The sequence below is a fragment of the Pavona decussata genome, unplaced genomic scaffold, assembly GCF_977016875.1.
Source record: "Pavona decussata unplaced genomic scaffold, jaPavDecu1.1 SCAFFOLD_33, whole genome shotgun sequence".
Lineage (NCBI taxonomy): Eukaryota > Metazoa > Cnidaria > Anthozoa > Scleractinia > Agariciidae > Pavona > Pavona decussata.
This window is the reverse complement of record NW_028145456.1, coordinates 120,001-135,000: the sequence shown is the minus strand read 5'-3', so window position 1 is coordinate 135,000 and position 15,000 is coordinate 120,001. Positions and strand designations below refer to the sequence as shown.

General features: G+C 37.8%; 1 protein-coding gene across 2 annotated transcripts in view; it reads right to left on the bottom strand.

Moving 5' to 3' along the window:
- Positions 1-15,000, bottom strand: part of LOC146484437 (uncharacterized) — a 41,674-nt gene that overhangs the window by 9,998 nt on the left and 16,676 nt on the right. For both annotated transcript variants that reach the window (XM_085104796.1, XM_085104797.1), the window contains exon 11: positions 6,422-6,484. In XM_085104796.1, coding sequence (XP_084960922.1) covers positions 6,422-6,484 — 63 coding nt within the window. The remainder of the gene's footprint in view (positions 1-6,421; positions 6,485-15,000) is intronic.

Here is a 15,000-nt window from a genome sequence, read left to right as displayed (position 1 = left end):
AAGTTTCCAGTGATACGGTCATTAAATGTTTCAAGCTTACTGGCCTATATCCCGAGGCAGAAGTGGAGGAGGATGAGGATGACCCTTTTGAAGGCGAGGAACTGTCAAGCTTGCAATTTCTGGTGAATTCTCTCAATGCTTCTTGTCCAGCGCAAGAATCTGTTTGTTGTGACGACGACCTTGAAGTTTGCTCCGGTCTCGTGGACCCCTCTGACCCAGAATTTAGAGCAAAAGTAAGGGAGGACGTTTTGGTTCAAAATGATCAAGAACCAGAAATACAAGAACAAGTTGGTGCGAAAGCGCTATGTGTGGATGACGGGGAAGAGAAAGGCACCGGAAATAAAATCCGACCGGGAAGCGCTACAAATGGCCGAAAAGCTTTTCGAATATGCAAGATATGAAGGGAATGAGAAACTTTCGCTGGTCCTGTCTAAATCAACAGATCTGCCTCAGGAAATAGTTATTCGAAACCAGGAACAATCTTCAATTTATGATTACTTTAAGAAATAACTAATTTGTACAAACACTGAAAGAGTCCATGTACCGCGCTTATTATCGTTACTGTTTTGCTGTTATGTTTTTGCATTTAAAACACTAATTAAAATTGGTAATGAAATGTATTGAACTTGAACTCTGGATAGCTTCCTTAAGGAAATGGAACTTTATCACAGTACAGAGTAGCCGTTAAATATTAATCGTTAACAAACGCTGCGCAATTTTTTACAAACCTCTATTAAGCGGACACCCTCTATTAAGCGGACTCTTGGGAAGGTCCCGAAGGTGTCCGCTTAATAGAGGTTTCACTGTATATGCAAACATAAGCCGAAAAAAAAGAGCTTGTAAATCAGAAAACTGGGCGAAACTTTGATAAGATTTTGTTGTTTACAACAAGCAAGACGCGGCTAAATTAAAAACGTGAGCTTCTTCGGCGAACTTGAGGAAAAACTCTTTTCTGAACTGCTCTAAACACTTATCGCAACTTTCACTACGCTATGATTTAAATACAGTCATTGCAAACCTAGAGAACTAATCAATTTAGTACTCGACTTGAGACAATACGTTTAACAAAATCAACTCTATCTTAATACACACAGGAGACACTCACCGATTCAACTCACATTCATTTTAGCTGAAACAAAATTTTCCTCACACCAGGACGATTCCGTTCTCTTTCCTTTCCTTTAGGTAAATGTTGAAAATTAACCAATCATTTTGGTGAGCGTTTTCACCCAGAACAACGAGAAAATCGAAGAAAAGCTTGCATTGTGTCTCGGGATTAAACTTTCGATGCCAAGCGGACGGGCAACGGGTAATCCCGAGCGGGCAAGATAGCTCCATCTTGCCCGCTCGGGTAGCCAATCACAGCGCAGGATTTGACTCATCTTGCCCGCTCGCGGAGCCAGCCATATAATAAATCTAATTATTATATCTCTCGGGTAGTAAGCGCGTTGTGGTTGGTCAATTTTGCGGTCCGTATTTCACTTACGGCCCGCTAAATTTAAAAGTTGTTCCTTTCCCCTGGCCCGATTAAAGGTATATTAAGAGTGCCTGACTGTAACTTTCGAGAATCGTTGGCCAAGCTTGAAAAATCGAAACTCCTGATAATTTGCCTGAAGTTTACATTTGGGGAACTATCTTCGAAAATATTATTTTAATGTTCTGGAAATTTTTAGTTTTCGAGAATTTTGAAGAAAACGAAATAACGGGTTTTGCCTCATTAATTATGCAAAAATCTCACTCAAAATTAGCCAAATTCAATACGCTTGTGTTGAAACAGTACGCAACGCTAGAAAGCGAGATCGGTTTTGAATAAGAACATAACTCACCTACTTTCTATCAATGGGACCCATGTAAACTTTTGTAGAACTTTGAAGGGTTTTATGGCTCTTTGAAAAATTGACATTTTGAGGACTTCGCGATGAGGCGAAAATTGAGTAAGTTTGAAGGTTTAAAATGCATCTTGGTACGTCAGGTATCGACTCGAGAGGAACATTGTGATGAAGCTTGGGTCTTCGTCTTTAATAATACGAAATAAATAATCTGGGCAATCAATGCACGCGCTGACGAAAACCAAAGTTAGCGAGGCTTCGTTAATAAATTTGCATAATTCGCAACTGTTGAGAAAATGCTATGTTGTGGCGACTCGGTGAAAACATTCACCCAGGCTATCTTCAAATGGTCATTTTACCTCATATTGCTTTTGACTGTTTCTTTTTCTTGTTTAATAACGTGGTAGAAAAGGTCTGGACAAAAAAAAAGTGCGTAATCGGAAAAGAAAATATTTGCCAAATTCTGGTGGGAAATTTGCATAAAGCAAATCTCCCAATAAATCTTTCTGCAAAGGAATCTGATTGGGAAGGTTTCGTTAAGAGACTATTTGACTGAAACACCCCATATAAAAGGAGTCAAAACAACGTTTAATAATCTGATTTCAACAAATAATTGTCGAATCTTTATAACCTTTAAATTATATCGTCAAACTGATACTCGCTATTGCGTTACCTGCGTCACGTCATTAGCTGTCGATATGTCTTAAAAGATGCCCACAAACCAACTGGCGAAATCGCCATTTACAACAACTAGAAAAGACCTTTATTTACTGGCATTTGAACGGTTTTGATAAAAATAAGACGTTCACATGACACTTGAATACACGCTTGTCATTGAGTGGGAAAGTTAGACATAGATCAGAGTCATCAAAGTGAATATTATTAATTAAATAAAGTTTGTTTACTGGAATGCTTTTTCAAATAGCCAGTCCAACCTTTTTCAGTGGCCTTCCAAATAATGATCACCCAGAAGCGGGTCATTAAACAAAACCCCTCTCTGTTCGTGTTGTTTGATACTGTACCTTCGCAAGTGACTGAAAAACAATGTAAGCCGGCACGCCATATTTTAACGTAAATATTGATATGAAATTTCACACATACACGGATACACGCTTCAAAACCTGTGTGCCAATTTCCGTTTAACAAAATAATAACCTACCTACAATCCACATTGGCTGTAGGGCATGCATTTATCTTTGCATTTATGTTTGTGTGCCATATTTTGGGCATTTCAGTACGATTCCAGTGGAGTTTTAAAGGTTTGCTGAACATTTTCCTTGCTCTATATCCTGCTATATATGTTCCTGTACAGGTCCCCAAAAGGTTGGTCACTTCAGTAGCAATAGTTTTCGTTGCAACGTCAACAATGCTGTCAGTATAAAATCTGAGTCGCAGACAAGGGACTGCGGACCACGGACTGGGTATAAAAGAGAAACTAAGGTAAGTGGAGGACTACGGACTACAGAACTGAAGTCCGAAAATCATATCTTTCTTGTATTCATTCTTAGTAAGTTTAAGATGTATCAAATCAAGTTTCGGTAGTTGTTTTTGTCCCTTTATTGTCTTATTTTTAGAAACAAACAAGGACTGGGAATAAAATAGTGAGGATCGACGGTGCAAACATAAAATCTTGCTTTATCTCAGCGAAACAGCTGGATTTTTAATACGCGCTGAAGAGAGCCGTCATTTTAGTTTTTAGCATTCACCTCAGGGTTCGATATGGTGAAAACTGGCGTCAGTTAAATACACAAAAGGATGTTTGATGATCATTGATCGTGATCAGCCAATGAGCCCACGTGCACAATCATGTAGATGTCATACATAGACATGTATGCAGTAGACATTGCGTATCACTGAGATACCCGTGTTTCTGTTGTTGACATTCGACCAAGACAAATACATGCCCTACAGCCAATGTAAACTGTAGGGCTTGCAGTCAGTCCATAGTCCTCCCATCCCAGTACTAACTTTATGCCTATTCCATGGACCGCAGTTCTTCCTCTACGACTCGTGTTTTATAATGACTGCGTTGTTAACGTTGCAATTTATTTCAAAGAATACCATTGCTACTGAAGTGACCACGATTTTGGGGATATATATCTATAGTAGGATACCGTATAGAGAGAGGAAAATTTTCAGCGAACCGAAAACCCACTGGAATCGTACTGAAATGGCCAAAATATGGCAAACAAACCCTGGCAAGATATCAAGGAGACAAGGTAAGCAATTTTTGTTCAATTCATGCCCTTTACTTTCGACTCCAAAAACACGTTGGTAAATTTCCATACAAACCCTAATAATTTACGCCATTGCGTAACACTCATCGTGACACGACAATACAAAGGTCAAACAAAGGTCATAGAGCTTCGGCTACCTGTAATGTATATAGTAGACATTGCGTGTCTACAGTGTCACTGAGATACCCGTGTTTCTGTTGTTGATATTCGACGAAGATAAATGCATGCCCTACAGCCAATGTGGACTGTAGGTAGAAACTAAGTTATTATTTTGTTAAACGGAAATTGGTACACAGGTTTTGAAGCGTGTATCCGTGCATGTGTTATATTTCATACCAGTAATTACGTTAAAATATGGCGTGCCGGCTGGCATTGTTTTTCAGTCGCTTGCGAAGGTACAGTATCAAACAACACGAACAGAGATTTTCTTTGACTGACCCACTTCTGGGTGATCATTATTTGGAAGGCCACTGAAGAAAGTTGGACTAGCTATTTGAAAAAGCATTCCAGTAAACAAACTTGATTTAATTAATAATATTCACTTTGACCGACCTATGTCCAACTTTGACAAGCATGTATCTTTTAAGCGTGATTCAAGTGTCATGTGAACGTTTTATTTTTATCAAAACCACTCATATGCCAGTAAATAAAGGTCTTTTTTCTAGTTGTTGTAAATGGCAATTTCGCAGGACAAGTTGGTTTGTGGGCATTATATTGTAAGACATATCGACAGCTACTGACGTGACGCAGGTAACGCAATAGCGAGTATCAGTGCGGTCATGTTGAAACGCAGACCATGCAGACTGTGCAGACCGTGCAGACTGTGCAGACTAAGTGTTATTTTTTTTTTACTTGTACCTTAATGTTTCTTGTAAGACATTAATTAAAGTAGTAAATACTTTCACTAGCTAGTTTCCCGCTTCCTTTGTTAATTTACAGTGCAGGCCAGCTGAATTTTAAGTGAGGAAGACTGACTTGTTCCTCGCGGTTTCGGTCCGTACTGTAAGTTACGGATCCTCGTTTTTTGCCGTTGATTTATGACCCTCGCGCGATAAATCAACGAGAAAAACTCTCTCCGTAACTTACAGTACGGACCTTGAACTGAGTTAGTAGGAGATATGTACTATTTTGCTCTTCCTCCGTCAGAAAAATATTACGACCAGCCCTGTGTGTAAAGATAATTGCTAAGTATCAGGGAATTGCTGCGAGCGTTCCCGAGCATATTTAAGGTTGATCTGCCTAATAATTTAGCATGTTTATATTGAGAGGGGAAGCATTTCTATATTGTACTCGAAACTAAGCAAACAATTTTTAATCGGTTTTCTTAATCATCCTACATATTTTGTTGCATTACCATTAAAGTTAAGTGAATAAAAAAATACTTATAATGGTTCTAATTATTTGAAAAAAAAATTTGGGGTAAATAAAGCTACATGATATCAATTCTATTTGTTGGTTTTTCGAAAACACCTGTAAAAGGCTGTTCACCTGCTAACAGCGAAATTAAGGAAATGGGTCACGTGAAAATACAAAGGTCAAAATCTTTTTAAGGTAAACTATGATCACCACCTTAAAAGGAAGAATTGCATACGCACGATTAAAGTAGACATTTAGGTGACAAGAGTTTTCGTAATTTTGGAGTATAAATGTTCTCCATTTTCAAAAACGGTACGTTAAGTGACACCGTGAAAGAGTCCCGTTTGATCAAGGAAATCAGACAGCCTATTGAAATGAATTTCCTTTTGTAAGTTCTTTTATCAATGGAGAGTAATGGCTTAGGGTAATTTAAGGATAATTAGCCTAGCCTTAAGTTAGTTTAAAATTGTAGGGATACATCATCAGGATATATATATCTTTTTCAGTGAAGTAGTATGTGATCTGGGAAATGAACAAGAAAGGGGAAAAAAAAAAACAACGTCTCGGTCAAATGGTCGGCCATCTCAGATTGGTTTAGTGTTCATCTAGCGATTATCACCCCTCAATTACTGATTCGAATCTAAACTTTTACTCAATTTCTCTAAACCTCATCAATCAACACCCCTCCCCCTACTTTTTTTTTTTTTAGGCTAAATAAAGTCCTAAGAATCTTAAACATTTTCGATTAGTGTAGCTCCGCATTAGAAGTCAGAGTGGGTAAACTTATTGACTGAGTAAATTCACTGTTATCCAAAACCAGTTCTTGCACAGGCAATCTGTGGAAATTGCAAACGAAATGGCTCCATTTTTCTTTTCGATTTAACATTGAATCCTTCGAAATTCGATGGAAAAAAAGGGTCTGTTTTGAGCTGCTGCGAGAAAAATTTAATGTCATTCAGGCGTTAATTCATTTACCAACAATATTAATTAGAGTCTTACTTTTCAGCTTGCTCTTTCAATCTTCTATCTCTGATTTCCACTTCGTGAGGTAAATCCTCATTTCTGTAGAACAAGAATGTTAGTTAAGAATGGACGAGTAACCAGGGTAAGACATGATAATTTAAAGCGTTCTTTCGTTAAAAGTCAAAAAGGTTAAAACGAACTTTCGATTGCCAGTCTGCAATCTTGTATTCACAGCACGAGAAAAAAAAACGCAAAATAAGTACCACCTCTACTCTTCTGAATCGTGCTTCTAACCTCCCGAGCACCTCTGCAGGTAATTCGAAAGAACTGACTTATGTCACAAATGCCCTGGTATCAAAAGGCTACCCCAATCTCTCATTTCAAATATCCTGAAGACGAAACTACTCCTCCCCCAGAAGAGTTACTTGGGATGTTCTTTAAATGAGTCGACCTTCCAAACCCATATCACGGCTTCGCAGTTTTACCATATATCAAAGGTCTAACTGAACCACTCACAACACTATTCAGAAATAATGGAATCCGAACCACAAGAAGACAAATCAAGACCTTGCAGGAGGAAATATTCCCCCAAGTCAAGACCACTGGTTGATCAACAGACAAATGTTGTTTACAAGATTTCACGTGCCGACTTTTCGTGGAATTATAGCGGAGCTCCTGCGCGCGCCGCAAGGCGCGCGCGAGCGGAGCCCCATAGCTAAGAGATTTCGGTAAACCCATCACTGCGATAAATTTTGGTTTGGTTATGACGTCACTTCCGTCCGACCGACCGTACAACGTACGTACGTACGTACGCTCCTCCATGTAATCAATGTGAAATGAGACACTCAAACCTTGTGCTGCAAATCAGGTTTTTTTCGGCGGGAAAATGCATGGCCAACTGCGCTGCAGGCCGCGTTTGTTTGGCAGGAAATTGCATCGCGAACTGCGTTTGATAAAAAAATAATAATTTTGATAACGACGTGTACGACAAAACACAAACTCAATTTATGAATAAGTCTACAAACATGTAAAGCAAAGAAAGAGAGATAGAAAGAGATCGAGAAAACAGGCGACGAAGAAGCGAAGTTCCCCGTCAAAGAGAACGATTGAGAGTGGTAGCAAACAGGCGAAACATGAGTGACGAACAAAGAGAGAAAGAACAGGGAAGGGTGCCGAAAAAACCCCGTGTTGCGGCACAGGGTTTGAGTGTCTCATTTCACATTGGCTTACAAAAATGAACGTATGTGCTGTAACCCAGGTTGTTTTTCGGCGGGAAAATGCATGGCCAACTGCGCTGCCGGCCGCATTTGTTTGGCGGGAAGTTGCATCACCAACTGCGTTTGAGAAAAAAAAAACAAAACGAAAACAACAATTTTGAAGACGACAAGATACAAAGTCAATTTTTATATGTGACCAACAGCAGGAGAAAGAGCAAGGCGACTAGCGGCGGGAGAAACAAATCGACTTGCACATCATCAGAATCTGGAAGTGAAATCATTTTACTCCGATCCGGCGCCACGAAACGTTGGATTTTTCCTCTTGAAGTGAAACGTTTCGCTCACTTAACGTTGTAAAACGAACGGAAAAATCAGCAATGGAATAAAGGGACTGGTTATTCTCAGAAGAGGCGAGTACATGCATGCAATTTTTTTGACAAAACTTTGCTAGTTTGCTGGTTTGCAAGATATTGTTTTCTTGCAGTTTTGACACGCCGTTTAACTTAAGCTTAAGCTATAATACTGCTAACTTCAGAACAGTATTTTGAGCTCATTTTTTTGGTTCATGTTAATTATTTTCCTTGGAGTTTTATTTTCTGATCTCGTCCAATTTTGCCGTCAAACAGCGGGAGAAAGAGCAAGGCGGATCGCGGCGGGAGAAACAAATTGATTCTTTTAGCAGCTTTTAGAGGCAGCACTTCATAAACAGCGGCCGAATCTTGAAGATAAATTATTTTTCTCTAATCAGTGTCTAATCCAGCGCGATGAAATGAAATTAAGATTCGATGGATTTTTCCTCTTGAAGTGAAACTCAACGTTGTAAACGAACGAAAAAAATCAGCAATCGAATAAAAGGACTGGTTATTCTCCAAAGAGGCGAGTATATTCATGTGATTTTGTTGACAAAACTTTGCTGTTTTTGCAAGATATTTTTTTCTTGTAGTGTTGACACTGCAACTTGTTTAACCTCAGAGCAGCCTATTGAGCTCATTTTTCGGTCCATGTTCGTTATCTTCCTTGGAGTTTTATTTTCTAATCTCATTCCATTTTGCTTTATTTTAAAAAATTTGATTCTGAGCTAAAATAGTCAGTCAAACAAACGTCTCCCAACATTGTATGGTTGGCTTAAACTACTGACAAGTTTTTCTCGCATATATTTCTGACAATCTTGACAGAGAACAAACAAAAATACTTAAAACAGTAGGATATAACCACAAAGATTAAGATGTGTGAGTAATTTTCGCTGAAAGTCTTTTCAAAGAACGTTAAAAGCGAATGTGAAATTAAAGTGTGATTCCATTTTCATCGAAACAAAGTTTACGCAAAACATTCATTCGCTTGTTTTTTGTGAATTTTTCAAAGATCGTTGTTTAGTTTATTTCTGTACTTATTGCTATGAATTATCACAGTGCTTTTTTTCATTTATTACTCAAAGATATATTTGAAGTGTGTTTTTTGGTTAGTGTATCCACTTTCTCTGAGGTTTATAGCGTACGGCCTTCTTGATAAGCAAAATTTACTAGACAGTGACAGTGCCGGTAGCGCGCGTTGGCTGTTCACAAACCGTTTTGCTTCGATCATCTTAAAAACTAAAAACAATAATAAAAACAGAAAATATCATTTTGGGCCATTTAAATTCCGCTCTTATAACACAGAGGGCAAAATGTTGCTAAAAATATCAAGGAACTTCTTAAAACAGTCAGTAAAACACTCATCGAAGGCGCAAGCAAACCAATGAACAAATTGTTTAATTTTTTCGTAGCGTACAGAACAAACAAGACCGACGAGAACAGTTCCCATTAAACACATGTAATTAAGAGAGAATACAAGTTTAATTCAGGAGCAAACTAACAACGATAAATCAAATGTTAGGCATCAATTAATTGTTCACCTGCGCTGTGAAGCTTCCTACCGCGTGGAAATCACACGAACATAGATCGATACTAAAATAGGAAACGATGGATCCAAAGAAGGAACTTGCGGAGTAGTTTCTTCCTGCTCCTTCCTCCCATCAAAAGGACACTTTCATGCTCGGTTATCGTTCGTTGAAAGCACTTGGACGCCATGACTGATTTCAGTTTCTCAACCAAACAGAATAAAATCAATCCGATCCAAGTCTTTAGCTTTTGACACAAACAATCTTTTACTGTTTCTTGTGAGAGACACCAAAATTAACCTTTAGGAATTTTTCCTCCTAGCTGCAGCACTTGATTTCCATGTATTTTTGATACAAAGAACCCGGCTTAAAGAGTCGAACTTCGAAAGAACCTCAAAGAACTTGTTTTTTGGACACAAAATGCAGAAACCAACAAAATGTAAAACTGTCGTGCTCAGCCAATCAGGAGCGAGTATTTTCGCCACTCGACCAATCAGGAGTAAGTAATTTTGCCCTCGGTGAAAGGAAAATTACGAAAAACTGCCCTCTGTTACAACAAATCAGCACTCAGTAATTTTGCCCTCTGTTTTACATTGTTATTGTTGATGAGCAGTTAGCTGCATATGCATTAAAAATGTACTATATAACTGCAGAATTGATGAGGAACTCATAAGGTTATTACGTTCACACAATAAGCAGACTTCTATTGTGGAGCTCCGCTTTTAGGCTTGGCTAAATATATATATTATTGGAGAAACTGGAAGGTGCTTAAAAACAAGAGTTAGTGAACATATTTGAGACACAATATCCTTGAAAAAAAGGTCCCAACATTGCAACACCCGCATGGCTGAATGACCACTTTATTGACTTCAACAGGTTTCACATAATCGACAAGTGAAATTTCCGCGTTAGGAAAACACTGGAATCCTGGCATATGGCAATCACAAATGAAGCAGACAATAATGTAAAACAATTACTCTATTTTAGTATATAGATACTGATGAAATACCAGGATTTTTTACTAGAAATCATATCTCTATCACGAGCAGTGAAGGTACTATTTTTATCTTTCACGTGTAAGGATACTGGTGTCGCTATGGTTACTAACGTAATGAGCCAATTACAAGACAGCTTCCCGCTCAGGCGCGCGACCGGTTCTTTTGAAATTTAATTCACAAAATGGCTTCGAGGTACAGTTACCGGTGACTTTCTCGATGAGCTGTCAAATTTTCACATCGATACTTTTTCCGAGCTTGAAGAACATTCAGGAACGTTTGCCGAAGTCTTGGAAAGTGATGTTGAAAAATTCATCGAGGGGGAAGGAAATGCAAAAGCTAAATAAAAGACCTTCTACGACATAAAATTAGTCAAAAAGTTTGTAATAGAATAGCGCCACGAAATCAGAAAAATAGAGAGAAATCCTCCAACTGTTTTAGTTGCAAGGACCAAGACTGGAGAAGATTATGAACCATCATCTCTCTGCGGAATTTTGGCTAGTGTTGAAAGCCATTTGAGTTGTCCAGTTAAGGCAAAACTATCTTTAAAGACAGTTATTTCAAAAAAAGAATAAAATAAAATAAATAAATAAAAAAGAAAGAGACGCGTTGAAAGCGAAACAAAAGCAACTCAAGCCGACATGGACTCGGAAGCAGACCAAAAGACACAACGGCTCTTACGGACGACGAAATTGATATTCTATTTTACAAAATGTTGCTTGGATTAAGTTCACCGCAAGCTCTGTTAAATACTGTGTGGCCAAAAAACACGATTCACTTTGGCCTTGCGGATGTAAGGAACAAAAGGAAGTCCGTTGGGGAGACATCGTCTTAAAAACTGACAGTGATAGTAAATCATATTTCGAGCACTTTGAACGCCATACAAAGACTCGAACGGGGGAGGATCCACGGAATCAGCAGCCGATCAAGCCGCAAATGTATGCCAACAACGATGCCTGTGCACCTTTACAAGATGTACAAAGAAACACGACTACCATCTATGCTAGAAACGGAACTGGTTCGAAGCACAACCAATGGGAGTGAACAACTTAAACATTATCATGAAAGACATGATACGAGCGGCGAGAAATTTCAGGCAAAACAAACCACAGTGGTAGAAAAAACTTTAGTTCTAAACTTGCAGGATATTGGAGTTCCTCCCAACCAAATAATACAAATAACAGGACATAAAAACTTACAGTCAGTTAACAATTACAGTTCACTACGAGAAAAGCAAATAGAAAGTACTTCACGTATTCTTTCCTCGGCAAGCAAAGCCTCTACCAACGACGCACAGACCGAAAACAACTTGAGAGCGAACCCCCTGGCTGAGTATCGAATCGCTTCAACTTCTACCATTTTATCTACCTTCGATGTGAATTCCTTCAAGAGGAAAATGCTCCAAACGATGTTTCACGAAAATAACATAAGAGCAGGCGTCCTTAACATTAATTAGCTCCCGTAAAAAATAATGAAATAAAGATTCTAGAAGTTGACCCGAAGCGTAAGAAACGGCGACTCATTATTGAAAGTGACAGTAGCCAAGAATCCACAACATGATTTTTTTTTACACGCTTTATTTAAATACGCAAATACACTTAGGTTGCTTACACTTATACAGTATTTGAATTTTACAAAGTACTTTTCTGTTAAGTTAAAAGAGAAAAAAAAAACAAAAAACAAAGTAATCAAGAAAAAGAAAAGAAAAGAAAAAAATTATTAAGATAACAAAAGAAGTTAAACAAAAAAACTACAAAATCGAGCCTCTGCATTAGCTTACATATGAGAGTTAAGAAAAAAAATGCATCACATCATTCATTTTGATTGAGAGCAGAAATTCCATTTAAGCACATTTTTCTAATTTCCATTGAATAGTAAGTTTGTTTACAAGTTCATCTAAAGACAATTCTTTCTGAAGGTGTTTAGAGGAGTAGATATATTGTTTGACCAAGATGATGAGTAAATCTAGCCTGCGTCTTTCGGGGTCCGAGAGCGCATCAGTTACATGATGTATATCACGAAAGACAATTTGTTCGTTCGAGAGTGTTATTGTAGTACCTTGGCACTGGTTGAACCATGATATAATTTGCGAGTAAAGTTTTACAGACTCCCTGCAATCAATAAAGGTGTGTTCTATTGAATCAGCACTAGAGCAATATATACATTTATCGTTATCCGCTAAATGAAATAGTTTGAGTTCTCTCCTTGTTACAGTTATTCTATGCGGAAAACGAAAACAAAATTGACGGAGTTTGTTATCCTTAGTAAAGCGGTATATATCTTGAAACTTATTTGACCAATCAACAAATTTTTCTGGGAATTTATCCTGCCACTTTTTAACTCCACATGGAACAATGGAGCCGTGGTTATTGAACAACTGGTAATAATTTTTACAGCGCGCTTCAGCAAGATCAAAAAAGGTTTTATTTAACGGAACGGATGCGGAAGTCGAAGAGAGATCAGCTGCAGGTATAAACGTTTGTGCTGCTCTCCTTTTCAACTCGGATGGAATGGCTGAAATTAGTTGAAAGTAGTGCAAATAATTTGTGGTAATGTTAAATTTGTTGCTAAACTCTTCATATGATAAAAACTTGCCATTTGCATTTAGCACATCCTTTACTGATACAAATCCGCTATCAAACCATGACTTCCAAAATAAGGTAGCATTGTCTATGGTTATCGACTTGTTATTCCAAAGAATAAATTCACCATTTGGAAGGATGTTAGTTGTATTCTTGAGATCTTGAAAGTACTGAAGAAGTTCTCGATAAAAGAGAGGCAGACCTGTTTTCAAGAGTTTTACATTATAGTTGCATTTAAGGAGAAATAATAGGCTGCCATGTTTTCGAAAGTAGTAATTTGGGATTGCCTTCCATTTATCATCAGACGTGTCCAGTAGTCTACCAATCCAAGCTAGGCGTAACGATTTAATAACTGTGTGAAAATTACCAAAATTGATTCCCCCTTTTTCTACTGGTTGATACATAACTACTCTTTTTATCTTGTCTTTCCTGTTTTTCCATAGAAAGGCAAAGAGATTCTCCTGAACAGTTTTGATAATCGATTCTGGAACACTCAGAATGGATGCTGCATAAACTGTGATATACCTAAAGCTTTTGCCAATAAAGACTTGCCATATATCGTGAGATCTCTTGAGAGCCACAAGTTCAATTTTGTTTTCATTTTCTTTATCTTTGTGTAAGAGTTTTCTTCAGTACATTTATATTTATTGTAGGATAGATGTACTCCAAGATTTTTAATGGGTTCTTTTGTTGTCTTAAAGTCAAGTACTTTCAAATTACTATCTTTCATGGAAACCATCCACATAGCTTTTGTTTTCTTCTTATTTAATCTTAAACCTGAAATATTTCCAAAACGATCCAAGATCTGTAAATAAGGCTTGAGTGATTCAACATTTTCCGTTATTATAGTGGTATCGTCAGCAAACTGTGAAATTTTGACCTCCTGGCCGTCTGGGAGGGAAATGCCTCTGTAATCTGGATCTTGGCGTATTTTTACTGCTAGCAATTCCACAGCGAGGATGAATAAAAGAGGACTTAGAGGACAACCTTGACGGACTCCTCTTGATATATTAAAATACGTTGTCAAAAACCCACCATTCATAACTGCACTTTGTACACCGTTATAAAAAATTGAGATCCATTTTTTCACATTTGGGCCAAAATTGAAAGTGTTCAAAGCTTTAGTAATGAAATCCCATTCAAGGCTATCAAAAGCCTTTTCGAAGTCTATAAAGAGAAGCAATCCCGAAGCCTTTTTAGCATCTAGATATTCCATTATATCGCTTAAAAGTCCTATGTTTTGGCCTATGTATCTTCCCTTGATAAATCCGGTTTGATCTGAATTAATTAATTTTGGAAGGTATATTTCTATTCTTTTTGCAAAAGCTTTAGTCAAAATTTTATAATCGATGTTAAGTAAAGATATTGGACGCCAATTAGAGAGTTCAGTCAGGTCTCCGTCGGCTTTTGGTATTAAAGTTATTATTCCTCTCCTTTGAGAAATAGATAGGGACCCGCTTGAAAGGCTGCATTATAAGAATTTAGCAGATCTCTCCAAATGAGATCATAAAAGGACTCATAAAATTCTTTAGCATGTCTGGGAAGCGCAAATCCAGGAAAAAAGGAATAATTTTGCTAGTAATTTGAATTGACAAGAGACAAGAGAGAAGGAAAAAGCTAATACAACTTTGCTAACCATATGTTTACAGTTTTTCCAAATCCTCTATCGTTTTGATTCTAATCGCGTTTTGCTGTCAGGGCTTGTTGTAATAAATATCTTGCCGTCCATTGTCCATACTCGCCAGCCTTTATTGGAGCGGCTCTTGTCGCGAGCTTTCTTGAATAAAGCCGCCCTCCTCGCAGTCAAATTTTCATTAATGAAAATCTTCTCGGCACCCATATTTTGCACATTCAACTTACGAAGCTTTAGACGACTTCTGTACATGTGATCCTTACTGCAATAATTCGCAAATTGAATGATAATTGGCCTCGATTTTTCCTTATT